Here is a 27243-nt window from a genome sequence, read left to right as displayed (position 1 = left end):
ATAGAGAGACAAAACTAGAGACAAATGCTCTGGATTCCCTTTCTGCTTTAGATCTTGTTCAAGCAGCTGCCTCCTCTCAGGGGCCTATTCCCTCATCTGTATGTGGGAGTGTTTCCCTGTCCCCCAGAGGATGCTGTGGTTTCTAAACATGAAAAGCATCTGCTATAAAGAAAAATCTCCTGGAAGGGTAGAAGCAAATAGAAAGGGTAATAGAGATGGATGAACTTCTGGGGCTGAAAAATGTGAAATGCAGCAGAAGCAGGAGGAGGTCTGTGGCCACTTGAGGTTGTTTTTCCTTGTCTCCCTCCCTTGCTGGACAGGAGGTGCTATGAGCATTCAGGGATTCTTTGTTGGCATAGCAAAGTCTCCAGAAGGCAGCTGGGGAGAAATACCACTCCTTCCACCCAGTGTTCTAAAGCTCTGGGCTACATGGTACAACAAAGTTATCAAGAGTTGCTCTGTTACATAACACAACTCCCGAATGTGAGATAGGGTTAGAGGCTGGTAACACCAGGGGGGTTCCCTTGGAGTCCCTAGGGATCACTTTCTCTGCCGCTCCTTCCTCGGCAGCGGGGGTCTCCTCATGCTCTTTCCCTGCCCCAGTGTGGGAGGCTGAGCCTGCTGGAGCATGTCTATCTGCCGTAGAGTCTCTTTCAGCATCTGTGCATCCCTGCACAGCTCCTTTAGATGCTGCTGTCCCCTAAATCCAGGCAGACCGGGCTGCATTTGCCTGCTGCCAGTGTGAGGGGAAGAAAGAGCAAGAGTTCATTAGGGCTTGACCTGAAATGATGTTTTGGCGTTTCTGCTTCTTCTCACAGCTTTGGCAGGTGAGCAGCATCTCTGTCCCTGCCGCCTGCTGGCCCTTGGAATGCACACATGAGCCCAGGTATCACTTCTGGTGAACCCAAGTGGCCGCGTCAGTTTGAAAGGGCGGCTGTTGTTTCACTGTTACCTTTCTAGGCTGGTTACAGCTCCTCCTGCCTGTACTACAGCCTGTGCTTGAAGACACAGAACTACCGTCCTGGAGAAAAGGCATCAAAAGCTTGACAAAGGCTGAAGAGAACACTCTGATTACCCCTTTTCCCAAGAGGGTTCTTTAGCTGAAGTTGCTAAACAGGACCAGACTTGACACCCCGGCATGGGTTTGTGATTGTTTTATTTCTCGAGCCCTCAGTCCTGCATGGGACTCGGTAATCGGGTGCTGCAGAGGCTCTGGCAAGGCATCAAAGACGCCTGCCCCGCACCCAAGGGTGGCGCAAGATCTCCTCCAGCGCTGGCCTGTCCGCAGGGTGCTTGGACAAACACCAGCGGATCAGATGTTGGCACTCTGGGGAGAGAAACCAGAAAGCGCCGGTCACTTGCAGAAGGCTCCTGCCCAGCTGCTCCCGGCGCCTCCAGGGCCCGGGCTATGCTGCGTGTGCTCAGAGCTGTGCCAGCCTCCCGGCTGACTCTGCCCTTTGCGGGACAGTGGCACGGCAGGACACGCGCCACCTCCTTCAGCCAAGCAGGCCACACCGACCACGTCGTCACGGGCTGCCTCCTGCGGCCAGCTCTTGAGGGCAGATGGGCCTCCCGCGCAGCTGCGTGAGGGCCACGCTGGGCTGCGCGGTGCCATCTGCCAAAGCCTGCCTTCTTGAGGCCAGACACCAACCTGGAGAGACCTGCTGCCAGAAGAAGAGCTGCCCCGACACGATGTCACGGTCCTCCTGGAAGGGCATGTTCCCGCAGACCATGACGTACAGCAGCACACCCAGGGACCAGATGGTTGCCGAATGGCCGTGGTAGCAGCCAAGGCAGATCCACTCGGGTGGGCTGTACATGTGTGTTCCTAGGGGAGACAGGTGGCGCTGTCCAGGTGCAGGCTGCTGGCTTCCAGAGCCTGGTGCCAGCCTCCTGGCGGAAGCAGGGGCTGCACCAGTGGCCACAACTTCCCCCCGAGGCCACCGGGCGTTCCCCAGCCAATTGGCCAAAGCCAAGAAACCGTTCTGCAAGGCAAACAAGGCCAGCGGAGCAGCCCAAGCCCTTGCGGGCCTGCCAAGCCGAGCGGCCGGGGCCTGGCTTTGTGGGCAGGGCTGGCAGCTGGCTCCTGGGGCACAGCATCTGCCCCGTGCCAAAGGGCAGCCGGCAGCCGGCTGAATGCCGCAGCCCACAGCCCAGGAGGGAATGGGGCCGTGCAGTGCCTGGCACTGGGAGCAGGGCCTGGCCTGTGGGCTCACCGGCAAATCGCGTGAAGGCCTGCTCCTGGAGGAAGGTGCCGCAACCGAAGTCGATGAGCTTCAGGTCGCCGCTCTCCGGGTCCACGAGGAGATTCTCTGGCTTGATGTCCCGGTGCAGGACGCCGCAGGCAGTGCAGTGCCGCACGGCCTCCAGCACCTGGCAGAAAAGCCAGCGCGCCATCTCCTCGCACAGGAACCCCTGCTCCAGCAGGAAGGCCAGGAGATCCTGCGATGGCTCCGGACGCTCCATCACCAGCAGGAAGCTGTCAGGCAGCTCAAACCAGTCGAGGAGCTGGATGATGTTGTGGCAGCCAGAGCCCACCTTCTCCATGAGCACGATCTCCATGGGAACACGGGTGCCGTCGGGCTGTGAGGAGGAGACAGTGCCTCCAGCAGGCCTGATACTGCCCTGTGGCTCCGCTGCCTCGTGCCTGGGATGCCCCAGTGCCCCCTTGGGCAGCCTCCCTGGTGCTTGGGCTTCCTCCCGCCCAGGGGATGCTTCGGGGGTGCCCCCCTGCCCGGCCCCATCACCAGTGTTTGGCATCCCCGGGCCCGCGATGCTCCGGCTCGCACGCTGAGCCCACGCCCGCTCCCCCCGCCCTGCGCCGCCTCCCGCCCTGGGGCCCCGGCCTTATCCCTGCCCGCCACGCCCCGCTCTGTCGCGGTGGCCCCGCTCACTCACCAGCTCGTACCACCGCAGGACGCTCTCCCGGGCCACGCGTTTGATGGCCACCTGCAAGCCCACGAGAGACGGGGCTGAGCTCAAGCCCTGCCCCGCCCCGCCCCTGGCCCTCCTCCCGCGCCCCGCCGTCTCGGCCACTTTACCGGACTCCCGTCTGAGAGGCGGATGCCCGAGAAAACGGTGCCGAAGCCACCGCTGCCCAGCTGAGGGCCCAGCTGGTACAGCTCCTGCAGCTTCTTCTTTTGCCCTGCGACCGAGACCGAGCCATCAGCCTTGCGCCCAGGGCCCCCCCGGCCAAGTGCCCGCGAGTAAAGCGAGCCGAGCCACCGCGGGCCACGTTGCTCTGACCTGCTTCCTGCTGCGCGCCGGGCAGCGGCCACCGCCTTGCAGCCGTCGGGCAGGGGAGCGGCAGAGCTGGGGCAGGGGAGCGCGCAGAGGCGGCTGCAGGAGCCGGAGGGCAGCGGGGCAGGGCGTCACCGTCGCTGTCCCCGGCGTCGTGGGCTGGACTCTGCTGTTGAGGACTGCCGGGGCTACAGCCCGAGGACTCGCACAGGGGGGTGTCAGGAGCAGCTGCAAACCAGGGAGGGGTTTTTTGAAGCCGTGGCATCAGAAGCACTGGAAACAGCCAGAGACTCTGCTGCTCTCAAGGGCCCTGGCCTGGCCTGTGGATGCCCCTCAAGAGCCCCGAGGGAGCCTCAGACAGCTCCTCAGAAGATCTCACCTGCTACCAGAAAGGCCTTCCTGGTAGTCGGTGGCCGTCTTGGAGCAGCTTCCTGGAGATGGAGGAACCTCCTGGGTCTCTTGAGGGTCATCTCTGCCACCAGGCACGGGCTGTTGCCAGCTGGCACAGCCGGCACAGCGTCCTGGGAGCTGTGGGCCGGCAACTGCTGGCTCCAGCTCACTTGCTGCTCCGCCACCTGCTCCTGAGAAGGCTCCCCTGGATCGGGCTGGGCTCCCACTTGGACTTCTGGGCTTTCCCTGGCCACGTCAGTTGTCAGGGTTGCGCCCGTATTGTTGAAGTCCGTGAGTCCAAGGGAGCTGGGAGACCTGTCCACAGGCTCTGCACCTTCTGCAGGCTGACAGGTCTCACTGAGCGTCTGTGGGGGATAGAAGCTGTCAGAGATAGCGGAGGCTCGTGGCAGGATGGAGGATCTCTGACAGCCTGAGCTTCTTGCCTGGATGGTGGGTCCCTCATGGTGTGCCGTCCTTGCAAGGGTTGAGGCTCTCCCAGGGATGGATAATCTTGCTGGGAGCGGCCTCTTGAAGGGATGGAGGCTCCTGGAGGAGCTGGACGAGCCACAGCAGGGCAGGTGGCCTCGCTTCACCAGCTCCTCCAGTTCTTTCCACAATGCCTGCCACATCCCAGAGTAGAGCAGCACCCATGTCCCATTGCGAGCCCAGAGCAGCAGCATCAGTTCCTGCAGCTCCTGGGCCACTGCCACGCAGGGGCCGCAGCTGCAGGGGCTGTCCAGAGGGCTCGCGGGAGCACGTGGCCGCTTGCGAGGGGTCACCCGAGGCCTGGAGGACCTGGGAGCCACAGGGGCTCCTCGCTTCCTCCGTGAGCCTCTGGGCTGCACCCCTGGGCGCTTGCGCCTCTTCGATGTCCGTGCCTGCCGCCTCCGTGGTTGCCAGTGGCCAACGGCCCACCAGACAGCCACAGTGGCCAGCAGCAGGACAAGCACAATCACCAGGACGCCACCGTCACACATGGCTCCGGCGCGTCCCATCGCGACTGCACTGGCAGCTGCAGGTGCTGGCAGTGTTACATAGCGACTGCGCGGTGATGTCACAGTGCTGTGGGCCAGGACAGCCGGGTGACATCCCAGCCCTGCCTCTCGCCAGCGCTCAGCCCCTTTGTGCCGTCACAGCCCTGTGCCCACCTCAGGGATCAGCAGAACCAGCGCATCTCTAAAGATGCACATGGCCAGAAAAAGCCTGGCAGTAAGAACAGCTCAGCCTGCTGCAGTGAGTCATTCCCTGCAGCAAGTGGCACATCAGGAAGAGTGCTGCTGCCACCAGTGTCAAGCCCATGGCTCCCAGGACACTGCAGCAGTACCAACTGGAAACACTCTCTGTGCCTGAGAAATCTTCCAGAGACAAAGGGAGTTGAAGTTCCTGTGTCTCTGGGGAGCTCTCCTGAACTGGCTGTCGAGGGCAGGAAGAGTTTTCTGTAACAGCTCACCGACTTCTGCGTTGCCTCTGTTCTAAATAAGTCAGTATTTCCCAAGGAGTGCTCATAGTGCTCCCACTGCTCTGGTTTTGACGGGCATAGGGCTCCTTTTTTCCCAATTGCTGGCACACGCTGGGTTCAGATTCATGATGGGAATGCTGTGGATCAAACATGAGTGGTTTGGTTTCTGCTGAGCAGGGCTTGCCCTCTTCAAGGATTTTGCAGTGTCCCTTGGTACAGTGCATGTTTTCCACTGGGAAGGGAGGGAGGAGTGTTGAAGACAGAGGCAAAGAATGCATTAAACACCTGTGCTGTGTCCCTGTCCCTGTTTGTGAGGTGACCATCCACATCCTGGAAGGGGACAATGTTATTTCTACAATGTTTTTTTCCATTAATATATTTAAAAACACTCTTTATTGTGCCCCACACTTCTGGCCACCTTCCTCTCCAGCTGAGCTTTCACTGCACCAAAGTTCTCCCTACAGTGGCAAGAGACATCTCTGTGGAAGGAATGAGGAGGAGGTGTCTTTACAAACTATCTGTGGGCATGATGGTAGATAAAGCCAGATACTGATAGGTGAAAGAAGCAAAGGGAGGAACCATAAATTCCATAGGAATTCCACTAATTGACACAGACTGTTACTCACTCAAGACTCTGCTAATCCCTGGATTTAGAGAAAAAGAACAGAGACACAAGGAAAAGAATGAGGGTGGGGGGTGCACATTAGAAAGGGGGTTTGTATTAAGCCATTCGGGAAGTCTGTACCTCTCAAGTACCTCAGCCAGTGGGGAAGGAGAGAGGAAAATGCAGCCGGGAAATCAGGAGAAAAAGGAAGCTGCGTCCTCTAACAATTTGAGAGATCCCATGGGAAATGCCCATGGCCTCTCCCTTTATTCGAATAAAGTAACAGGATTGCTCTGTCTCTTGTTTGGACATAAACCTGTGGTGTTTGTGGATTAATTTTCCTGACATCTGTATTCTTCTGCTGACCTTGCTTCCACTGGGCACACAGCTTTCTTTTCCATCCTCTTTCCCAGAGAAGATGCCTTCTGCCTCGTCTGCTTGGATTCCGACATTTGGGACTCTCCTACTCCTGTGCCCTTAGGAGGTGATGTTTCAAAATTGACCAGCACTGATGGACCCCAGCACCTGCAAAAGCATTGTCCCTGGAGACCCTGCTTACCAGTTCCCTGAGCAGTCTGAAGTCTGCTCTCCTCATGCCCCGAACTGAGGTTTTGCTGGCCCTTTTCCTCTTGTCAGAGGTTGGAAAGTCGATTTATCTGTGGTCACTGTGGCCAAGACGGCCACCAGTCCCCACTTGGCTCAGGGCACGTGGGACTCAGACGGCGGCCTGGCTCCAGGGGGGCTGAGCTGGAGAGTCCTGGGCTGTGGGGGGCTCCCCCCTTACCTGGGAGGAGGCTCCCTGGGGAGGAAGAAGGGTCTGGCATGAGCCACAAGGCCCCTGGCCAAAGGACAGTAGCAGGGGACATGTCCGTAGCAGATGCTGTCTGGGAGGAGCTGTGGCAAGGAGTGGGTGTGGGGCTGGGGCTGTCACAGAGCTCAGAGAGGGTGTTCCCCCAGCCCAGCAGGCAGAAAGCCGCTGGCTCACAGCAGGAGCCAAGTTCCAGGTCACCAGAAACAGCCCCCTCCCTCACCAGTGCTCCCAGCCTCCCAGAAAGGTTGGTTATGCTCATGGGTGCTGCCAAGGTTCCCCATGAGAACAGGGCTGGACACCCTAAAAAGGGGGGTGAGCACCCCAGGGGCAAAGTCAGGGCAGGGGGGAATGAGTGGGATGAGTGTGAGAGGACCACCTCTACCCCTCCCATCCTGCGCCAGGGAGCAGGGACCTTCCTGGGACAGCTCCAAGAGGATATTCAGTACCATCCTTGCCTGGGACAGGGGTGCCAAGGAGATCCAGGAGGGATCAGTGTCCAGCTCTGTGTCCTGGGACACCCTGCACCCTGTTCCCCACAGCCCTGATTTTCAGGAAGGAGCCACAGGAGTCTCCTGGCCATTGATGGATTTTTCTTTCAGGAATTCACTGTGGAGCTCGTTTCTCTTTTTTTTTCCTCTTTCTGAGCTCCTGTAAACACGGCATACAGCTGGAAGGGGCGGGGCGGAGAAGACCCAGCTGGGGAAGTCTTGAGGGGTTCTGTGTCTCTGGCACCCTGCTTTCCTCCTCTCCCTTTCGTGGAGGTGTGGGCTGGCAACGGAGCATCTTCCCCGGGTGGCCGCGGTGCCCCGAATCCCTGCCCTGAGTGGAGGGACAACACTGGGCGTCTCTGGTCTGCCCCACGCAGCCAGGGTGTCCCACAGAGCTCCTCCAAACCCCTGCTCTTGGCCGCCAGGGGCCTAATTAGTGACGTATTAACGAGGGACGAACTAAGGGCGCTAATTAGGGAAGGGAGGGCGGGGAGCCGGTCCCACCAGGACGGTGGGCGTGGCCAAGGCCTCAGCGGCGCCGAGGGGGCGTGGTCTGAGCGGGGGCGGGGCCAGCGCTGAGGGGAAAAAGGGCGGGGAAAAGGCTCGGTGCTGCTGAGGGGAAGCGTCGGGAAGGAGGGGATGGAGGGATATTGTTGGGAAAAAGGGAGACACAAGAGCTCTTGGGGGCCTGAAACCACTAACAGTGGTGGAGGGGAGCCCAACACACTCCTCCTATGTATCCCTATCCTTTACACAGGGGAAGCCGTGGCTGAAATCCAGGAAAAACAGCGCTGTGGATCCAAGGAATCAGAAGCAGGATCTGTGTGGAGGGTGTCCCTCACGGGAGGCACATGAATCGAATTGAGCGAGGCTGAGGCAGGAGGGTCACGCCGAGCAGAGAAGGGCGTCCATGCCAAGGCCCAGGGCAGCCCTGTCCCGGGAAGTGCGCAGGGAGCGGATCCTTGAGCTGCTGCACGTTCGCGCTGCCCTCGCTCAGCCGGGAGCCCCCTCGTTGCCCAGGGGGAGCTGGTGGCAGTGGGGAGTGGGAGAGGGAAAGATCTGTCCTACACCTCCATGGACTCTGATGCCGCATTCCTGGACTGCGCCAAATGGCTGCCCTGTTGGGAACAGAACCAGAGACTTCCCATCAACATCCTGATTTACTGCTCCAGAAAAAGAAAAATCCCAAACATTAATTCCAAGGGGGATAATTTAATATCTCCTCGGCATCTGGAGATCTATTACCTGAATCCAGTCATGAGTTTCCTTCAGGTCTCCTCCCTCGGGACCAGTTAAACAGGAGGTGGGGTTAAACCCTTCCCCCCTACTTAATTCTAAATCCTCCTGTTCCATGAGAGGCTCTTTTGGTCAACAAAGCCTTAACTTGATGTGAAGCTTAAGGGTTAGAGAGCCTCCTGCCGTCCTCAGTTACCATGAAAACCGTGGCTGCACAATTTTGCAAACGATGGGGCCACCCCTCGCCGAGGGGTCTAACATTTCAGAAGAACGGGCCATCGGTCTTCAAGTACCGCCCCGTGGTGTTCTTGCACTAGAACTCCTCTGGCGTGGTCCTGTTCAACATCCACATAAAATGCAAATACTTCTTCCCTGTTTGGAAGGGCTAGGGCAGGAGCCTCAGTTCATCTGCTTTTTAACACTTTAAAATTCTGCCAGGTTCTCACCTTGAAGGATAGCAGTGTTATAGGGAAACATCCGTGGCTCCAAAAGACCTGCCTTTAACAGGGACTCAGTAAAAGGCTGTAACCCCTTCCTTCCCTCCTGAAAGAGGGTATTGCTTTTTAAACACCACTTGTCCTGGTGGCTTCAAAGTGATTTGGAGAGGTTCCATATCTAATTTTCCACATTTCCCTGGGTCTACTTCAGCATAGGTCTTCTCAGGCATTTGACAGACAGTTACAGCAGTGGTAGCTTCCTTATCACCTTTCACAATAGTAATTTACATTCCCAGTTTAGCCATCAAATCCCTTCCCAGTAAATTACAATCACAATCAGGAAGAAACAGAAATTCATGCCTTTCAAACCTATCCCCCGCATTTACCAATAGTGGTTGAATAAAATGCAGCTGCTTCTCTATCCCACTTGGTCCCTGAATAATCAAAGAACTTCTTGACACTTTCCCCCCTTAGGCCTAAAGTTGCAAGTGGATCGAGAGGTCCCGTGTGTCCCAGGGAACTGACTTGCTCTCTGTCTGCACCAACCCTGCCTGTTAGCAAGGGCCCCAGTGTGGTGAGTCCCTGGTACGATGGGAGCCCCTGACACCCCTACCAATCCATTTCCATCAAACGGTGGCTCTGCGGTCACTCCCGCGTCCAGTGTCCTTCTGCCCTGCAGATGGCACTGATCCCTTCCCCATCGCGGTTTCGATCGGCTCTGCTCTGTGCTGCCCACCCCGTCCCCTGGATCCTGGGGGTCCCCTTGATCCCTGAGGTTTATAACCCAAATCCTCCACCCTGGCCCCACAAGCCAATCTGGTGCAGGGTCATCTGCTGGATCCCTGCCACCTGTGTCCTAGGGGCTCTTGGTGTCTTGTACTGGCTTCCCCCTCCAGTTAGGCCAGGGTGGGACTGTAGGAACAATACCTCCTTGTTTTCCCTGCCCTGGAAGCTGGGGATACAAGGGACCTCCTACTTTGTGGCACTGTCTGCCACTCCCAGGGTCACACAGAGATACCCAGGGACATGCTGGAATGACACTTCCTTGCTCCATGGCGGCTCCCAGTGTCTTTCAGTGGCATCAGTAGGAGCTGAAGATGGCCTGGATACGCTCCCCAGCTGGTGGCCACCCTGGGCCACCCATCTTCATCGAGGGTGTCCCCAGCACTGTGGCACTGCCAGTATGTCCTGTCATCCATGCTGGAAGCCAGCTCGTGGATGGAGACCACAACCATGGGGCCCCAGGACGTTTGGAAGTAGCCAGGAAGATGGAGTGGGCTCCAGGCTGGGTGGTGGGATGCCCAACCCCACTGCCACAGCCCCTCTGGCTCTCACCTAAAGGTTTCAGGGTTCTCCTCTGCCACCACCTCCAGCACCCTGAGCAGCATGGAGCCACCTGGGACCCTTACTGAGGTGGAGTAGTGGAAGTATTTTCCCTGAACTGTGTTGGCAGAAGAGGAGGACAAGGATGTGCAGAGCCATCTGTCCCAAGGTCATGGCTGTGAGGACAAGAGAACAGCCGGGGAACATGGTGGGATGGCACCTGGCACCACCTTGCCCATCCAGGGCACCCTGAGAGCCAGCAGTGCCGAGCCTGCAGTGCCTGGTCCTCTGAGACCAAGTGCGTGGTCCTCCCTTTCCCTTCCCAGCCCCTCATCTCCTCCCCTCCCTGCCTTGCTGGGCTCTCCTCACTGCCTCCTCTTTGACCTCCTGGAGCAGCTGCTTATGGATGGACTCTCAGTGGAGACCCCCAGACAGGTCCATGGCAGGACGCTGGGGTTTGGCACCTTGTCGGGATTGAGGGGTCCCTCCAGGCACTGAAGCAACTGGAAGACCAGTTGTTACGGGGCCACTGGAAGGACAGGTGTGGCCACCATGTTTGCACTGGGGGCGGGAGGTCACTGGGATCCCACGTCCTGTCCGCAGTCTTTCTCCCAGCTTTTCGTGGGTGGCGGACACTCAGCTCAGCCCTCCACGGCTGTGCAGCCCACCAGGGCCAGCAGGACTGCAATGCCCAAAGCCATGGCAAGCATCTTCTCAGGACAGGCTGACCCCCTCAAGATGGCAGAATCCTGTGGGAATTGGGCTCTCTGGGCATCCTCTCTGCTTTTAGCTGTTGCCAGTGTCCTTGTCCCACAGACCCTGGCTCTGCCAAGTACCACCAGCTTCTCTGGGTGCTGAAGGGTGTCCAATGGAGGAGGCAGAGTGGTGCGAGGGACAGTGATCTTCCATTTGGGATTGCTGGGGACAGCTTGGACCAGAACAATATCCATGAGGCTGTGGCATTGGATGGGATTCATCCCAGTATGTCCCAGAAGGAACCCCCTAAATCATCTACCCAAGCTCCTGAAAGCCCAAGGAGGTCCATGCTGGCTCAATGCTCTCCAGCTGTATGCGACTTGACAGCAAGTGCTTGGACTTTCCAGGAAACTCCAGCCCTCTTAATCTAATCTTGATAGCAGGAAAAATGGTGGAGAAGGTCATGCTTGGCACTACTGGGAAGTGATGGGAAGGACAGTGCCAGTGTCAGCCGTGGGCAGCGTGAGATAACAGAGGGAAATTCTGGTCTAACTGATTGATTATCCTGCTGCCATAAGGTCACCTGTCTCATGGGTGATGGGAAGGCATTGCAGGTTGTATTTCAGGATTTTAAGAGGAGTTTTGATCCTGTCCCTCACAGAATCCTTCTGGAGCAGGTGTCCAGATGTGAGATGAGCAGGGACAGGGTGTGCTGGGTGAAGAACTGGCTGATGTACTGGTTTTCAATGGGATAGGATCCATTTTCTTCCCAGGAAGTGGAACAGAGTTGGATTTGGATTCAGGATGGGAATGCGGTGGATAGCATGCGGGTGGTTTGGATGTTGCTGAGCAGGGCTTGCTCTCCCCAAGGACTTTACAGTGTCCCATTGGGCAATCCATGTCCCATGCTCTGCAAGCAAGGAGGTGACACCACCATTGTTCCCCTCCTCATCCCTATGTCCTACTTAGACAAGAATCTTCCACCCACTCTGCTCCAGAGGGCCCTCAAGTGCCCACAGGGAGTCCCTTTCTTCCTCCTGTGGCACTGGAGAGCGCTGAGGTGGGCACAGGGCTGTGACGGCACAAAGGGGCTGAGCGCTGGCGAGAGGCAGGGCTGGGATGTCACCTGGCTGTCCTGGCCCACAGCACTGTGACATCACCGCGCAGTCGCTATGTAACACTGCCAGCACCTGCAGCTGCCAGTGCAGTCGCGATGGGATGCGCCGGAGCCATGTGTGACGGTGGCGTCCTGGTGATTGTGCTTGTCCTGCTGCTGGCCACTGTGGCTGTCTGGTGGGCCGTTGGCCACTGGCAACCAGGGAGGCGGCAGGCACGGACATCGAAGAGGCGCAAGCGCCCGGGGGTGCAGCCCAGAGGCTCACGGAGGAAGCGAGGAGCCCCTGTGGCTCCCAGGTCCTCCAGGCCTCGGGTGACCCCTCGCAAGCGGCCACGTGCTCCCGCGAGCCCTCTGGACAGCCCCTGCAGCTGCGGCCCCTGCGTGGCAGTGGCCCAGGAGCTGCAGGAACTGATGCTGCTGCTCTGGGCTCGCAATGGGACATGGGTGCCGCTCTGCTCTGGGATGTGGCAGGCATTGTGGAAAGAACTGGAGGAGCTGGTGAAGCGAGGCCACCTGCCCTGCTGTGGCTCGTCCAGCTCCTCCAGGAGCCTCCATCCCTTCAAGAGGCCGCTCCCAGCAAGATTATCCATCCCTGGGAGAGCCTCAACCCTTGCAAGGACGGCACACCATGAGGGACCCACCATCCAGGCAAGAAGCTCAGGCTGTCAGAGATCCTCCATCCTGCCACGAGCCTCCGCTATCTCTGACAGCTTCTATCCCCCACAGACGCTCAGTGAGACCTGTCAGCCTGCAGAAGGTGCAGAGCCTGTGGACAGGTCTCCCAGCTCCCTTGGACTCACGGACTTCAACAATACGGGCGCAACCCTGACAACTGACGTGGCCAGGGAAAGCCCAGAAGTCCAAGTGGGAGCCCAGCCCGATCCAGGGGAGCCTTCTCAGGAGCAGGTGGCGGAGCAGCAAGTGAGCTGGAGCCAGCAGTTGCCGGCCCACAGCTCCCAGGACGCTGTGCCGGCTGTGCCAGCTGGCAACAGCCCGTGCCTGGTGGCAGAGATGACCCTCAAGAGACCCAGGAGGTTCCTCCATCTCCAGGAAGCTGCTCCAAGACGGCCACCGACTACCAGGAAGGCCTTTCTGGTAGCAGGTGAGATCTTCTGAGGAGCTGTCTGAGGCTCCCTCGGGGCTCTTGAGGGGCATCCACAGGCCAGGCCAGGGCCCTTGAGAGCAGCAGAGTCTCTGGCTGTTTCCAGTGCTTCTGATGCCACGGCTTCAAAAAACCCCTCCCTGGTTTGCAGCTGCTCCTGACACCCCCCTGTGCGAGTCCTCGGGCTGTAGCCCCGGCAGTCCTCAACAGCAGAGTCCAGCCCACGACGCCGGGGACAGCGACGGTGACGCCCTGCCCCGCTGCCCTCCGGCTCCTGCAGCCGCCTCTGCGCGCTCCCCTGCCCCAGCTCTGCCGCTCCCCTGCCCGACGGCTGCAAGGCGGTGGCCGCTGCCCGGCGCGCAGCAGGAAGCAGGTCAGAGCAACGTGGCCCGCGGTGGCTCGGCTCGCTTTACTCGCGGGCACTTGGCCGGGGGGGCCCTGGGCGCAAGGCTGATGGCTCGGTCTCGGTCGCAGGGCAAAAGAAGAAGCTGCAGGAGCTGTACCAGCTGGGCCCTCAGCTGGGCAGCGGTGGCTTCGGCACCGTTTTCTCGGGCATCCGCCTCTCAGACGGGAGTCCGGTAAAGTGGCCGAGACGGCGGGGCGCGGGAGGAGGGCCAGGGGCGGGGCGGGGCAGGGCTTGAGCTCAGCCCCGTCTCTCGTGGGCTTGCAGGTGGCCATCAAACGCGTGGCCCGGGAGAGCGTCCTGCGGTGGTACGAGCTGGTGAGTGAGCGGGGCCACCGCGACAGAGCGGGGCGTGGCGGGCAGGGATAAGGCCGGGGCCCCAGGGCGGGAGGCGGCGCAGGGCGGGGGGAGCGGGCGTGGGCTCAGCGTGCGAGCCGGAGCATCGCGGGCCCGGGGATGCCAAACACTGGTGATGGGGCCGGGCAGGGGGGCACCCCCGAAGCATCCCCTGGGCGGGAGGAAGCCCAAGCACCAGGGAGGCTGCCCAAGGGGGCACTGGGGCATCCCAGGCACGAGGCAGCGGAGCCACAGGGCAGTATCAGGCCTGCTGGAGGCACTGTCTCCTCCTCACAGCCCGACGGCACCCGTGTTCCCATGGAGATCGTGCTCATGGAGAAGGTGGGCTCTGGCTGCCACAACATCATCCAGCTCCTCGACTGGTTTGAGCTGCCTGACAGCTTCCTGCTGGTGATGGAGCGTCCGGAGCCATCGCAGGATCTCCTGGCCTTCCTGCTGGAGCAGGGGTTCCTGTGCGAGGAGATGGCGCGCTGGCTTTTCTGCCAGGTGCTGGAGGCCGTGCGGCACTGCACTGCCTGCGGCGTCCTGCACCGGGACATCAAGCCAGAGAATCTCCTCGTGGACCCGGAGAGCGGCGACCTGAAGCTCATCGACTTCGGTTGCGGCACCTTCCTCCAGGAGCAGGCCTTCACGCGATTTGCCGGTGAGCCCACAGGCCAGGCCCTGCTCCCAGTGCCAGGCACTGCACGGCCCCATTCCCTCCTGGGCTGTGGGCTGCGGCATTCAGCCGGCTGCCGGCTGCCCTTTGGCACGGGGCAGATGCTGTGCCCCAGGAGCCAGCTGCCAGCCCTGCCCACAGAGGGGGGCTGCCAAAGCCAGGCCCCGGCCGCTCGGCTTGGCAGGCCCGCAAGGGCTTGGGCTGCTCCGCTGGCCTTGTTTGCCTTGCAGAACGGTTTCTTGGCTTTGGCCAATTGGCTGGGGAACGCCCGGTGGCCTCGGGGGGAAGTTGTGGCCACTGGTGCAGCCCCTGCTTCCGCCAGGAGGCTGGCACCAGGCTCTGGAAGCCAGCAGCCTGCACCTGGACAGCGCCACCTGTCTCCCCTAGGAACACACATGTACAGCCCACCCGAGTGGATCTGCCTTGGCTGCTACCACGGCCATTCGGCAACCATCTGGTCCCTGGGTGTGCTGCTGTACGTCATGGTCTGCGGGAACATGCCCTTCCAGGAGGACCGTGACATCGTGTCGGGGCAGCTCTTCTTCTGGCAGCAGGTCTCTCCAGGTTGGTGTCTGGCCTCAAGAAGGCAGGCTTTGGCAGATGGCACCGCGCAGCCCAGCGTGGCCCTCACGCAGCTGCGCGGGAGGCCCATCTGCCCTCAAGAGCTGGCCGCAGGAGGCAGCCCGTGACGACGTGGTCGGTGTGGCCTGCTTGGCTGAAGGAGGTGGCGCGTGTCCTGCCGTGCCACTGTCCCGCAAAGGGCAGAGTCAGCCGGGAGGCTGGCACAGCTCTGAGCACACGCAGCATAGCCCGGGCCCTGGAGGCGCCGGGAGCAGCTGGGCAGGAGCCTTCTGCAAGTGACCGGCGCTTTCTGGTTTCTCTCCCCAGAGTGCCAACATCTGATCCGCTGGTGTTTGTCCAAGCACCCTGCGGACAGGCCAGCGCTGGAGGAGATCTTGCGCCACCCTTGGGTGCGGGGCAGGCGTCTTTGATGCCTTGCCAGAGCCTCTGCAGCACCCGATTACCGAGTCCCATGCAGGACTGAGGGCTCGAGAAATAAAACAATCACAAACCCATGCCGGGGTGTCAAGTCTGGTCCTGTTTAGCAACTTCAGCTAAAGAACCCTCTTGGGAAAAGGGGTAATCAGAGTGTTCCCTTCAGCCTTTGTCAAGCTTTTGATGCCTTTTCTCCAGGACGGTAGTTCTGTGTCTTCAAGCACAGGCTGTAGTACAGGCAGGAGGAGCTGTAACCAGCCTAGAAAGGTAACAGTGAAACAACAGCCGCCCTTTCAAACTGACGCGGCCACTTGGGTTCACCAGAAGTGATACCTGGGCTCATGTGTGCATTCCAAGGGCCAGCAGGTGGCAGGGACAGAGATGCTGCTCACCTGCCAAAGCTGTGAGAAGAAGCAGAAACGCCAAAACATCATTTCAGGTCAAGCCCTAATGAACTCTTGCTCTTTCTTCCCCTCACACTGGCAGCAGGCAAATGCAGCCCGGTCTGCCTGGATTTAGGGGACAGCAGCATCTAAAGGAGCTGTGCAGGGATGCACAGATGCTGAAAGAGACTCTACGGCAGATAGACATGCTCCAGCAGGCTCAGCCTCCCACACTGGGGCAGGGAAAGAGCATGAGGAGACCCCCGCTGCCGAGGAAGGAGCGGCAGAGAAAGTGATCCCTAGGGACTCCAAGGGAACCCCCCTGGTGTTACCAGCCTCTAACCCCATCTCACATTCGGGAGTTGTGTTATGTAACAGAGCAACTCTTGATAACTTTGTTGTACCATGTAGCCCAGAGCTTTAGAACACTGGGTGGAAGGAGTGGTATTTCTCCCCAGCTGCCTTCTGGAGACTTTGCTATGCCAACAAAGAATCCCTGAATGCTCATAGCACCTCCTGTCCAGCAAGGGAGGGAGACAAGGAAAAACAACCTCAAGTGGCCACAGACCTCCTCCTGCTTCTGCTGCATTTCACATTTTTCAGCCCCAGAAGTTCATCCATCTCTATTACCCTTTCTATTTGCTTCTACCCTTCCAGGAGATTTTTCTTTATAGCAGATGCTTTTCATGTTTAGAAACCACAGCATCCTCTGGGGGACAGGGAAACACTCCCACATACAGATGAGGGAATAGGCCCCTGAGAGGAGGCAGCTGCTTGAACAAGATCTAAAGCAGAAAGGGAATCCAGAGCATTTGTCTCTAGTTTTGTCTCTCTATTGAGCAGAACAGCACTAGATGATCTTCACTCATGTACAGTCATTTCTTACAACCTTATTGGCTCTAGCAGCCTCATAAAAGCAGTTCATCTGCAACATGTGTCCTGCTGCCCTTGCTACAGGGACAAGGTGTCTGTGGCTTCAAAGCTCTGATCAGCCTAGGCTCTTCTTTCCTGTCTATGCATTGTGCTGGGCTTCCTGCATGGTTTAAAGAAACCAGAGAGTTTGGGAAACTAGTTCTGGATGTACTGATACCAAACAGGTGCTGTGCTATAGTATGTGATAAATCAATGTGTGTGGCATTGAGCAGAAGCCAGGCAGAATCAGGGAGAGCTGAAAAGCTTCTAATTACATCTGAACTGCCTGTTCAAGGGATTCTGTGATTCAGTGGAAGCCTGGGAACCAGAGGAGAGGCCTGAAACTACAGAAACCAAATAATGAAACATCTCTTTTTCAGACAACTTGCAGGAGAGGGAAAGATGATGCAGGAGTTGGGATCCAGAGACTAAAGGGCACCTGCTCTGCCCCAGTGTTATCATCACTGCAGCTGCAGGATGTCTGGGGGTCCTTTGAGGCAGGTGAGGCTTGGGGGCACAGAGCTATACCATATAGCTATACCATAAAGCATTCATGCCAACAGCAGAGAAGGCAAAGAGACACAGGAGATGATGGGTTTTTCCTTGTAAGCCTGAGGAATTCACAGGAATTCCCATTTTCCCCAGCTTCCCTACAGTATCAGTGTTTAGACATCACCCTGCCTTAGAGGATCTTCAAAAATCTCCCTTTATAGTGAGCAGAGAAACTGGTATTTCTCTGTAAGTGGCCACGATCCCCCTTGGCAGTGCAGCTGTTACTGCAATTTTACTTTGGGGAAGTTAAACACCAGTCTCATCTCTAAAAGCATCCTCACTCACTTTACAAAGTGCCTCAGGAAGGGTAAAAAGAGGGGCTTTAACACAAGCACACACCCTCAGCTGTGCTGTTAAATGCCAGGTTGCAGTCCAGAGACTTACCTTCTCCACTCAGAAAGGGAATTCTTTGGCTGATACTTCTATAGAGAGATCAATAAACTCACAAGTAAGGACTGTTTCTGTTATTGGCTCTGCGGTTGTGCTTTCCCCAATGGTGGCTTCACACAGCACGTAATCCTGCACCTCCTGCCTGCAAGAGACACTTGTCACCAGTGGCTGCTGGCATCCAGCAAATTGGCTCACCACCCACCACGGGCCCTATTCCTGCCCCAGAGTTATGGTCACTGCCCCCTTTTCTTCCAGCTTATTTATTCTGCACTCAATTGTCTCTAACACTGCACCCCAACAGCCACAAAAGGCACTTGGGAGACCCTCCCTCCCTTCTCACACAGCTTTTGTCTTACTCTGTGCATACCCCAGATAAACCACTTGGCACTTGTTTAATTCACTTTCTTCTTGGGCTCCTAGTCTAAGTGTAACTTATTTCTCTGTCTTTCCTTGCTGACTCAGCATGCAACACTGTTTGCCCAAAAGAGCAGTATTTCCTTCCACCCCTATTTTGGGATCAGCACTGGGTTTTGGTAGATGTGAAATCACGATAAAGCCGTAGCTGGCCTGATGGTGGCCAGCAAGGAAAGCAACTGGTGCTGCCATGGAAACGTGTGGCCTTAAGCCAGTTTCTTGAAGGCCCCTGCTCATTCCCTCAGGCAAATGTCAAGGGACTGTGGAACAAGCCCAGGGGAGGGGATCTGATGGTTCCCCAGGCTCAGCCCTTGGTGGGGACCTCACCTGCCGAACGCTGGAGAAGCCTTGCACCACCATGTGAGCTGACTCGTCTGGCTGCAGCTCCATTGACCGTGGCTGCAGCTGAAACAGGGGCTCTGGGAATCCTCTTCGTCCTTGGAGCTACTGACAGATGTGAGGCTCTGGCCCTCCTCCTCAGGTGGTCTGTAACATTCCATGGTCCAGTAGAGCCAATGGAAACGGTAGCCCCCGTTTGTGAATTTGAACCAACAAAAGCAGGGAATGAGGCTAGAAGAGAAGACAAGATGGAAAACAGTATGGGAGTAGCTATATTTCCCTGGTCATCAGATTGCTCCCAATGAACAATTTGAGGTGTTAATAGCTTGGAGACTGTCTTCATTTCCAGGTCTTAATGTGGACCAGAAACAGTGTCTGATAATCTGCCCTTCTGATGTCATCATTGCAAAGAAAAATATGTTTATAACGGCAATGTAGCATTTTCCAGGAGATGCTGACAGGACCTGGTGTTTTCCTCCAAAATGTTTGTTCTGGGGTGATTCATCCTGTTACTGTATTTTGCATTAATCTGCGCCCAAAACTATTACTCAATCTTTGAGATCCTGCACTTGGGGACCCTGTAGGGGGGGTACGACCGCCATCCTGAAGTCTGCAGCAACAAAACCCTCATTGACGAGGTGAAAGGTTTGTGTACTACAACGTAGCGCTGGGATCATGACAAATTCTATCAGTCTTGGACTTGGGTAGATATCCGCCCGCGTTCCAGTGCTCCGTAACACCTGTCTCTGTTCCAGAAAGTAGGCAAGAAAGATTTGAAAAAAAAACCAAACCAAACCACAACAGGGAAAGCTAAAAAGCTTAAACAGCTCAATCCTGCTCAAGTTATTTCTTTAGGGACAACTACCACTCTCCAGCTGAAATACTGGGCTTTTGGGGGAAAAAAAAAAGACACATTCACCTTTAGCGGGGGGGGGGGGGGGGTGGTTCCGAGCGCAGGGGAGCCGGCCAAAGTCACGATACGAACACCAATACTATTTGAGCATCGTGCTTCCTTTATTGTTTACTTACACTCACTTATATCTACAAAGCTTCACGCACTATTTCCACAGGACAGCCTCTAAGCAGCAGGGGAGCCGACCAGCATGTAACTTTTCCCAAGGCTGTTCAAGGCTGCCTGCTGCCAGGTGTCTTTCTGGCCTATCTGCAGCCTGAGGCCCCTTCAGGGGTGCTTCTGCAGCAGTCCTGGGTTGCCCCAACTCTCCTGGGCTATCATACGCCCCTGTTCCACAAGGAATCCCTATACATTCACCTCCAAATTAAAAAGGATTAAGGTAAGAGAAAGCTTCAAACTACAAATTATTGGCCCAAAGGTAAAAGCTTTTCAAGAAATCTGTAATTAAGACCAGGCTGACAGTTAAACAACTGGTTATTCTAGTGGGGAGAAACCCTCCTCTTTAAGGTAAGGAGCGTGATAGTTAAAAGCAACTGTTTTGTCAAACTTCAGGCTCCCTGCCACAGCCTGCACTGCCTGGCCCTCCTGTTGACTGACTTACATGCAGTGCCACACTGGCCTGTGGGATATGCCCAGCCCTTGCCCTGGAGGGATCTCTGCTGAGACAAGAGATTTTGCAATTGCCCAGCAGGACTCCCTGAAAAGGCAGCCACTTCTTGGTCATGGCGAGGAAAAGTGGACCCACAATCCTTTGGGAGACACTATGCAGATCTTTCTGTAACCCATTGGTCTGTCCCAGACCCTCTGTAACCCATTGGTCCCCTGCTGATCCCCTGTATCCCTATAAAAGGAAGCCCCCTGGCTCTGTGGGGGAGAGAGCTCGTCCCTGGCTTTCCCCTTCGCCAGAGGGAACCAACAATAAAGCTACCTCTGTGCGGAACCAGCCACACGGGCCTTCTCGTCTCTCTCTGGTTTGGTTTGGCCTGGAGGCTGCCCTGCAGAGCTGAGCTGAAGTCACGAGCTGACAATCACTAAAGAGCTGACAGCCCCTGCAAGGGCCCTCCTGCCAGCAGCTGAGGGAAGACACTGGGCCTCGGGACGGCGATCCCTTTCGGGACCATCTCTCCGGACCAGTCACCTCTTCCTGGGTCAGAGCCACGGACCCCACCACCAGCTGTAATACTGGCCCAGTGTGATGGTGCCATCCAGGGGATTTGGCATCATCATTTCCGTATGTCTTAATATGTTTGGATCCTTGCAACTACTTTCCAAATGCCAGCTTTCCTTTCTTTTACAGAAAGCTCAAGGTTTCCAGAAATCTTCTGACATTCTCTTTTGTGCTCAGAGAGATGACATGACATTTTTAAACAGATGTTTCCAAAGTTAATGGCATTTTAAAGATTAATTAACTAAAATTATCCTTGATTCCAGCTTAGATGAACTATATGCTGTGTCAGACACTGAGATTACCACCTATAAGGCATGAGCTGTGTATGCCACCAATCCCTTCTGTCCTTCTCCATACCAGCCTGTGCCTGTTTTCTCTGGAAGAATCCCTGTACGCTTTGCACCCTGCCAGGATGAGTTGCACAAAGGCACACGTCTCCCCTTGCACTCACCAGCAAGTTTCCTTCATCCCCGAACACGCCAATAAGGACACTGGTGTCATACTTGCCCAATTTTTGGGCTTCGATTGTAACTGGAATCTCTGCTATGCTGAAAGGCTGGACAATCCCACAGGGCTCGGAGCTGGAGTAGAACACAGGAGTATCTTCCTTGCGTTTCTAGAAGGGACAGAATCAAATGCAACTTCAGAGGGACCTCTGAAGAAACTTTAAAGTCCTTAACATCCACCACAATGGCAACTCACACACACTTCTAAAAATCCCCAGGAAAAAGGTGAAAGGCACAAACAAGATGCAAGAATTGTAGGTTTAGCATTCTCAGGGGGTCCTGCAAGGAGGCTGCCAGCACAGGCGTTGGTGTCTGTGAATGCAGCAGCTTTTCACAACCCTCTAAGATCTCCCACATCCCGAAGACTAGAACATGAACTGCTTCCTCAGGAGGTTAAACTGCACCCTAAAGTTTACATTCAGGTAGGATCTTGTTCTCAGCAGATCTTTAAGACTGAATAGAAACCAGCAAACCAAACCCTTTTTTTCCCCCAATAATCTCCTCAATAATATTGGAGAGGAGGAGGTGGATGCGATGCCAAACCTGGGCAATAAGCCCGTAGCAGCCAGGAATGTGGCTGTTATTCACAATGAGGAACTTCCTCTCGTATGGCTCCTTCAGATGGCACTCATCGTAGCACAGGATGTAGGGGCACGCTGTCAGCTTAGGAACGATGCATCTGGGGAAAGAGATGACCCCAAGGGAATCAGAGATACTGAGAATGGAGAACGTTTACCCCTGAAGGTTGTGAAATGGAGCGTAACACATTTGTCTCTGTCAAATCAACATTTAACAGCCCTACAGTGATAAATTGCCTTCAAAGTCTTCCCACTCAAACATGTCTTGTCAAGGAGGGGCAAACCCTGAAAGGCAGCACCCAGAGGCTGCCAAGTGCCCCAGGCAGAGCACTTGTCCCACAGCTGCCTCAGCCCCTCCTTTACCCAAGAAGGCTTGAAAGGACTCCTGTAACAGTCCCAGTGATCCATGAGCTCTGGGGGAGCCTTGCCAACAAGGACCAGTGCTCACCAGGGCTCAAAGAACACAAGACTACAGTGTCTCAGTAAAAAGAACTCCCTTCTCTCCCATGGCGCTGTTGCCCTGGCCTGAGAAGTCAGCTGGCTTGCCCCAGCCTTGGAGGGCACAAGCCACCACCTGCCCTACAGAGTGGGTGATCACCCTCTCCCACCTCCTACAGCTCCCTTGGTCCTTCACCCCACGGCTCTCTACACTGACTGTCCCCATTTGCACTTGCTTGACAAAACTGCTGCCCAGGCACTGACCAGACGGCTCTGCCTGGGAGAGGGAGCTGCATCCCTCTTGTCATTAAACTGATGTCCACAGCAGCATAGCAGGATGGAATTTGGCTGCAGCAAGAACAACTTCTGGGTTAAGCCTGAGAACAGTAAAGCTCAAAATGGGAAGCAGAGGGAAGGAGAAAAACTAGAGCTGACCTGCCACATTAAGGGCTGTTTTCCCTTCATAAGATCTTGCCCTCACCACCCTCGCTGTGAGCCACTTCCCCACTGGCAAGTGCCCTCATTAACAGAACCAGACCCTGACTCTCGGCAAGCTGCTCCCCAAACCAATGCTGCAGGGTGCTCACAACCCAGCACAACTCCACCTCTTGCAGAAAAAAGGAGAAGAGGCCCTCGGGAAATTTGTTCCACCTCAAGCACCAAAAACCAGGCCAATAAATTATACCATTCCTGTTCCTTTTAGAAAAAGGCCCAGGGTCATGCTGGGGTGGAAGCAGGGGTGCTTTTCACCACAGGCTGCTTTCTAAGTACTGCTGTTCTCATGTCCAGCTGGGCAGAACACAAGGTCATTAAGCAACACTTCTCCTTGGGAGCTGCAGCCAGCGAAGCCTGTGCATGGCAGTGTGCTGGGTGTTCCGGTTTGGCCAAATTTAGAAATATATCCTCTGAGAGAAGGCACAATCACCCCTCCCCCACCAGGGTCAGGAAAATAAATTTTCCTCGAAGGAAAGTGAAGGAGATAAAACTATTTATTTAACAAACACACGGGAAAGGAAAATAATGCTAAATAATAAAATCTTTTGCTGTGGAGGAAAAACCTGGGAAAGTGTTAGAGTCCTGACTTTGGTCTCCTCGGAGCTGCGGCTTGGCCCAGGGCCAGGCCCTCTGTGCCCGGTGGAAAGTCCTCCCGATGTGCTCTGATGTTAAAGCAATCAAGCAGTCCAGTAGAAAAGGGAGAAAATCCGAAATTCCAGGGAAGGAAAAATTCAACTCTCGGTCTCTCTCCGGAGAACAAAGCAGCTGAACAACTGGCCAGAAGTGATACCTGGGTTCATGTGTGCATTCCAAGGGCCAGCAGGCGGCAGGGACAGAGATGCTGCTCACCTGCCAAAGCTGTGAGAAGAAGCAGAAACGCCAAAACATCATTTCAGGTCAAGCCCTAATGAACTCTTGCTCTTTCTTCCCCTCACACTGGCAGCAGGCAAATGCAGCCCGGTCTGCCTGGATTTAGGGGACAGCAGCATCTAAAGGAGCTGTGCAGGGGTACGCAGATGCCAAAAGAGACTCTAGGACAGATGGACACGCTCCAGCAGGCTCAGCCTCCCAAGCTGGGGCAGGGAAAGAGCGGGAGGGGACCCCCGCTGCCGAGGAAGGAGCGGCAGAGAAAGTGATCCCTAGGGACTCCAAGGGAACCCCCCTGGTGTTACCAGCCTCTAACCCCGTCTCACATTCGGGAGTTGTGTTATGTAACAGAGCAACTCTTGATAACTTTGTTGTACCATGTAGCCCAGAGCTTTAGAACACTGGGTGGAAGGAGTGGTATTTCTCCCCAGCTGCCTTCTGGAGACTTTGCTATGCCAACAAAGAATCCCTGAATGCTCATAGCACCTCCTGTCCAGCAAGGGAGGGTTCTCCCTGCACTTGTGCACCCCAATACGGTATATTTTTGTCAGCTCTGAATTTTCCCTTCTCCCCCTTCAGGATGAGAAAAAAGCCTGACTTTGTCTCTTAGCTTTCCTGCTCATTCACAACTGAAAGCTGTTGACATCCTGGACTTGCTCCCATGGTGTTGGGCCCATTGTGCCCCTCCCAAATATCTTCCTCTACCGTAAAAACAACTGATGGAGATGGAAAGTGCAGTAACGAGTCTAGTTACAGGAATAGGCCCGGGTGCCAGCTACAAATCTGTGCTACCTTCTGTCTACTGCCCTGACCTACTGAAACAGGGGTCGGTAAAAAAAAGGGTTTTTTCATAAATGCGCCTGCTCTTTCATTTTTCTTTTCTTTTCTGAGGGCTGCCAACCCTCTTGTGCCCTGAGTGGCTCTCCAAGTCTCTACCCAAAGTCCTGACCCGAGCTGTGATGCTTCCAGCCAGGATCCCACCGTGAGGGGATGGCGAGAGTCCTATGTGTCAGCCCTGGTCTGGAGGGTGAGCTGGGGGTGACAATTATCCCTTTTCCGATGGCCTGTGAGCAGTGACTGCCAATTCTCCAAGGGCTGTGGCACGTTTCCTCCGGGAGCGGGAGGTCCATTGTTACAAAGCTTCCATTTTTACAGAGGAAACATCTTCAGTTTCATTTTCTCCCTGTAGTGGAAGAAGAAACATCACTTACAGCTACTATTGTAAATAAACCAAAAGCATTTCAGACAGATTTGTTAAGTAGAAGTTTCTACTCCTCAAGGCACAGCCCCACTCTTTTTACAAGGTTTCCATTGAATGCAATGTGGAATCTGCTCAAGTAGGAACTGCTGGGTGATGCTTATTGAGATGTATTTTTTCTTTAGGATGCGACTGTCTCCAAACTGGAGGATATTTAACAAACGGTAAGTAAATCGGTGTTGTCTCATTTAAGGTATGGAATGGCAGAGCGATGCAAAGAACTGGTAGAAGCAGGATATGATGTTTGCCAACCAGACAAAGAAAATGTGACTCTTCTTCACTGGGCAGCAACAAACAACAGATAGGAGCTGGTGAAGTAAGCCGGGAGTCCCTGTGACAGTAACACAGCGTATTCTGCCACTGTTACCTATAATCGCTTTGTTGCTTTTGTACTTGAAGACAGAGGAACGCACTGCCTGAGAAGAAAAGGGCAGACAGCCCGGTTTCTTTAGATGTGAAATCATGTAGTACATGAAATCATGAAATGTTCCCGGGTTTGTTTTTTTTTAACAAAGTGTCCTGTTTTAAAAGTTAAATGTCTGCTAAGGAAGTGGGAACCTTCCTGGAATGGCAAGAAGACTGCTCTCTCCAAATCATTATAACTTCGAAAATTATGGGGCTTAAAAAATATAGGAAAGGAGTAGCAGTTCTTTAGTACAGAACATGCCCGGAACAAAGCCCAGCACAAACCCAGGAGGTTCCCCCGCCGAGGGTCGTGGTTGCCCTTTGCTGTAGTTCCGGCCACGCCCGGCAGGGGCCGCTGGCGGCTGCGGCGGGCGCGGGGCGGGGCCGGGATCCCGCGCGGCCGGCGGGGGGCGGGGCTAAGGCCGCTGCGGCCGGCGGGGGGCGGGGCCAGGGGCACGCGCGGCCGGCAGGGGGCGCTCCGCTGCACGCTCGGACCCTCAGCGGGGCGGGGGCAGCGGCGGCTCGGACACAACGGAGCCGAGGGAGCGATTCCCCGGGCACTCAGGGCACGGCGGGCACAGCCCGGCTCCAGGCGGAACACCGTGCACCGTCTGTGCATTCCCGAGCGGCAGGGAGGCAGGGAAAGCAGGCACATTCGATCACATTGCCGAATTGCAGCGTAGCAAAGTCCCGAAGCCGAATGCACAAAAGCTCCCTCAGCAACCACGCAAGCGACTGCCGTGATCCGGAAGGGAAGCAGGCAGTTTTACACCCCAGTCACTAAATTCCAGGATTCCCGTAAGTCTCGGGCAGAGCGTACACCTTTTGCACGATGTGCGACTGCCTGGGCAGCCTTTAAAAACACGTGCCCTAAAGCAAAGCCCTCCATCCTCCCCAAGGTTTCCCGGCTGCCAAATCCTAAAGTTACAGCGACAATCTTCTTGGTGCAAAAGATCATGGGATAGATACCTTATGGTTAGGAATCCCCACCCAAGCCGGTGTCCTTCCAGGGAGTTGGAGAGAGAGGGAAAGTCCTCCCCGAGCCTCCTTTTCTCCAGGCTGAGCCCCCCCATCTGCCTCAGCCGCTTCTCCTCAGACTTGTGCTCCAGAGCCTGCCCCAGCTCAATTCCCTTCTCTGGACACGCTCCAGCACCTCAAAATTTTTCTTGCAGTGAGGGACCCAAAACTGACCCCACGATTCGAGGTGGGGCCTCAGCGGTGCCCAAAACAGGGGGACGGACAGTCATTGCCCTGGTCCTGCTGGCCGCACTGTTGCTGACCCAGGCCAGGATGCCAATGTCCTTCTTGGCCACGTGGGCACACCTGGGCTCGTGTTCAGCAGCTCTTGGCCAGCACCCCCAGGTCTTTTTCTGCGGGGCCATTGGAAATTGCACAGAACGGTCAGCGCAATGTGGGGAGTTTAGTAACAACTCCAGGCAACCCAGTCTGATTTAGGGACTCTGTGGCCGCTTTGCTTACAAGTCAAGGCGGCCCAGTTCCCTTTAAGGGCTCTGTGGCCGCCTAAAGAAACCAGCCCGTAGCGCTGCAGGGGGATGTTGTGAGCCAAGCGCAGGTGCAAACGATGTCCTTGGACACCAATTCCCACTCTTCCAGAACGTTTGGGTTTATGTAGTGATCCCTCCTGCCCGGTGGCCGAAGCGCCTTCTGCGCGCCCGCGTTGCCGGCCGTGCTGGCGGCGCAGCCACGGAGAAACGGCCGCTCCGCGCGGGCCCCGCGGCCGCCGCTCCCCAGGGCACGACCGAACGCTCCCCGCGCGCAGCGGGACAGGGGGCGGAGCCTGCGCCGCTCGCGCCGCTCGGGCCGCGGGCGCAGCGCGCGCCACCAATGGGGAGCCGCGGGACGGGCGGGGCTCGGCGGGGATTGGCCGGGGCCGCGGGGCGGGGGCGGGGCCCGCAGGGGCCGGTGCCGCTGAGGGGCCGTTGGTGCGACAGAACGGGAGCGGCGGCGGCGGGGTGGGTGCGGGAGCGGGTTCTGGTTCTTGTTCTGGTTCTGGTGGGGGAGTGATCCCCCGGTGAGGGAGTGACCGGCCCCCGGCGGGGGACTGACAGAGCCCCGGTGAAGGATTGGCCCCAGGCGTCTGGGTGGGTGCGTTCCTTCCTTACCGTGTGTGGGATCGGGCCTGGAAGGGAGCCAGCCGTGTGGGTAAAGGGGAGCGGCGAGCCGCCTTCCCCTCACATCGCTTCTGAAAGAAGCCTACGGGCTACTAGAGGGAGTGGCCTTCAAATGGGACAGTGGGGATTCGGATTACATATTAGATTTTTTTTTTTTGCTGTTGGGGTGGTCAGGC

At 56.4% G+C, this 27243-nt stretch overlaps 2 protein-coding genes across 2 annotated transcripts; one reads left to right on the top strand and one right to left on the bottom strand.

The window, feature by feature from the left end:
- Positions 1 to 1223: 1223 nt before the first annotated feature.
- Positions 1224 to 4820, bottom strand: LOC138100917 (serine/threonine-protein kinase pim-1-like). The gene is made up of 7 exons (XM_068998744.1): positions 4779 to 4820; positions 3801 to 3995; positions 3042 to 3125; positions 2922 to 2949; positions 2217 to 2603; positions 1652 to 1828; positions 1224 to 1327 (listed from the first exon to the last, which is right to left on the bottom strand). Exons 1-7 carry the CDS (start codon positions 4818 to 4820, stop codon positions 1224 to 1226), a joined length of 1017 nt encoding a protein of 338 aa, XP_068854845.1.
- Positions 4821 to 8457: 3637 nt separating this feature from the next.
- LOC138100916 (serine/threonine-protein kinase pim-1-like) lies at positions 8458 to 15313 on the top strand. The gene is made up of 7 exons (XM_068998743.1): positions 8458 to 8517; positions 12528 to 12722; positions 13398 to 13481; positions 13574 to 13601; positions 13920 to 14306; positions 14709 to 14885; positions 15210 to 15313. Exons 1-7 carry the CDS (start codon positions 8458 to 8460, stop codon positions 15311 to 15313), a joined length of 1035 nt encoding a protein of 344 aa, XP_068854844.1.
- The last annotated feature ends 11930 nt before the right edge of the window (positions 15314 to 27243 follow it).

Source organism: Aphelocoma coerulescens, unplaced genomic scaffold (genome assembly GCF_041296385.1).
Source record: "Aphelocoma coerulescens isolate FSJ_1873_10779 unplaced genomic scaffold, UR_Acoe_1.0 HiC_scaffold_163, whole genome shotgun sequence".
NCBI classification, from domain to species: domain Eukaryota; kingdom Metazoa; phylum Chordata; class Aves; order Passeriformes; family Corvidae; genus Aphelocoma; species Aphelocoma coerulescens.
The sequence above is the reverse complement of the archived record's forward strand: the minus strand, read 5'-3'. Positions and strand labels throughout refer to the sequence as shown.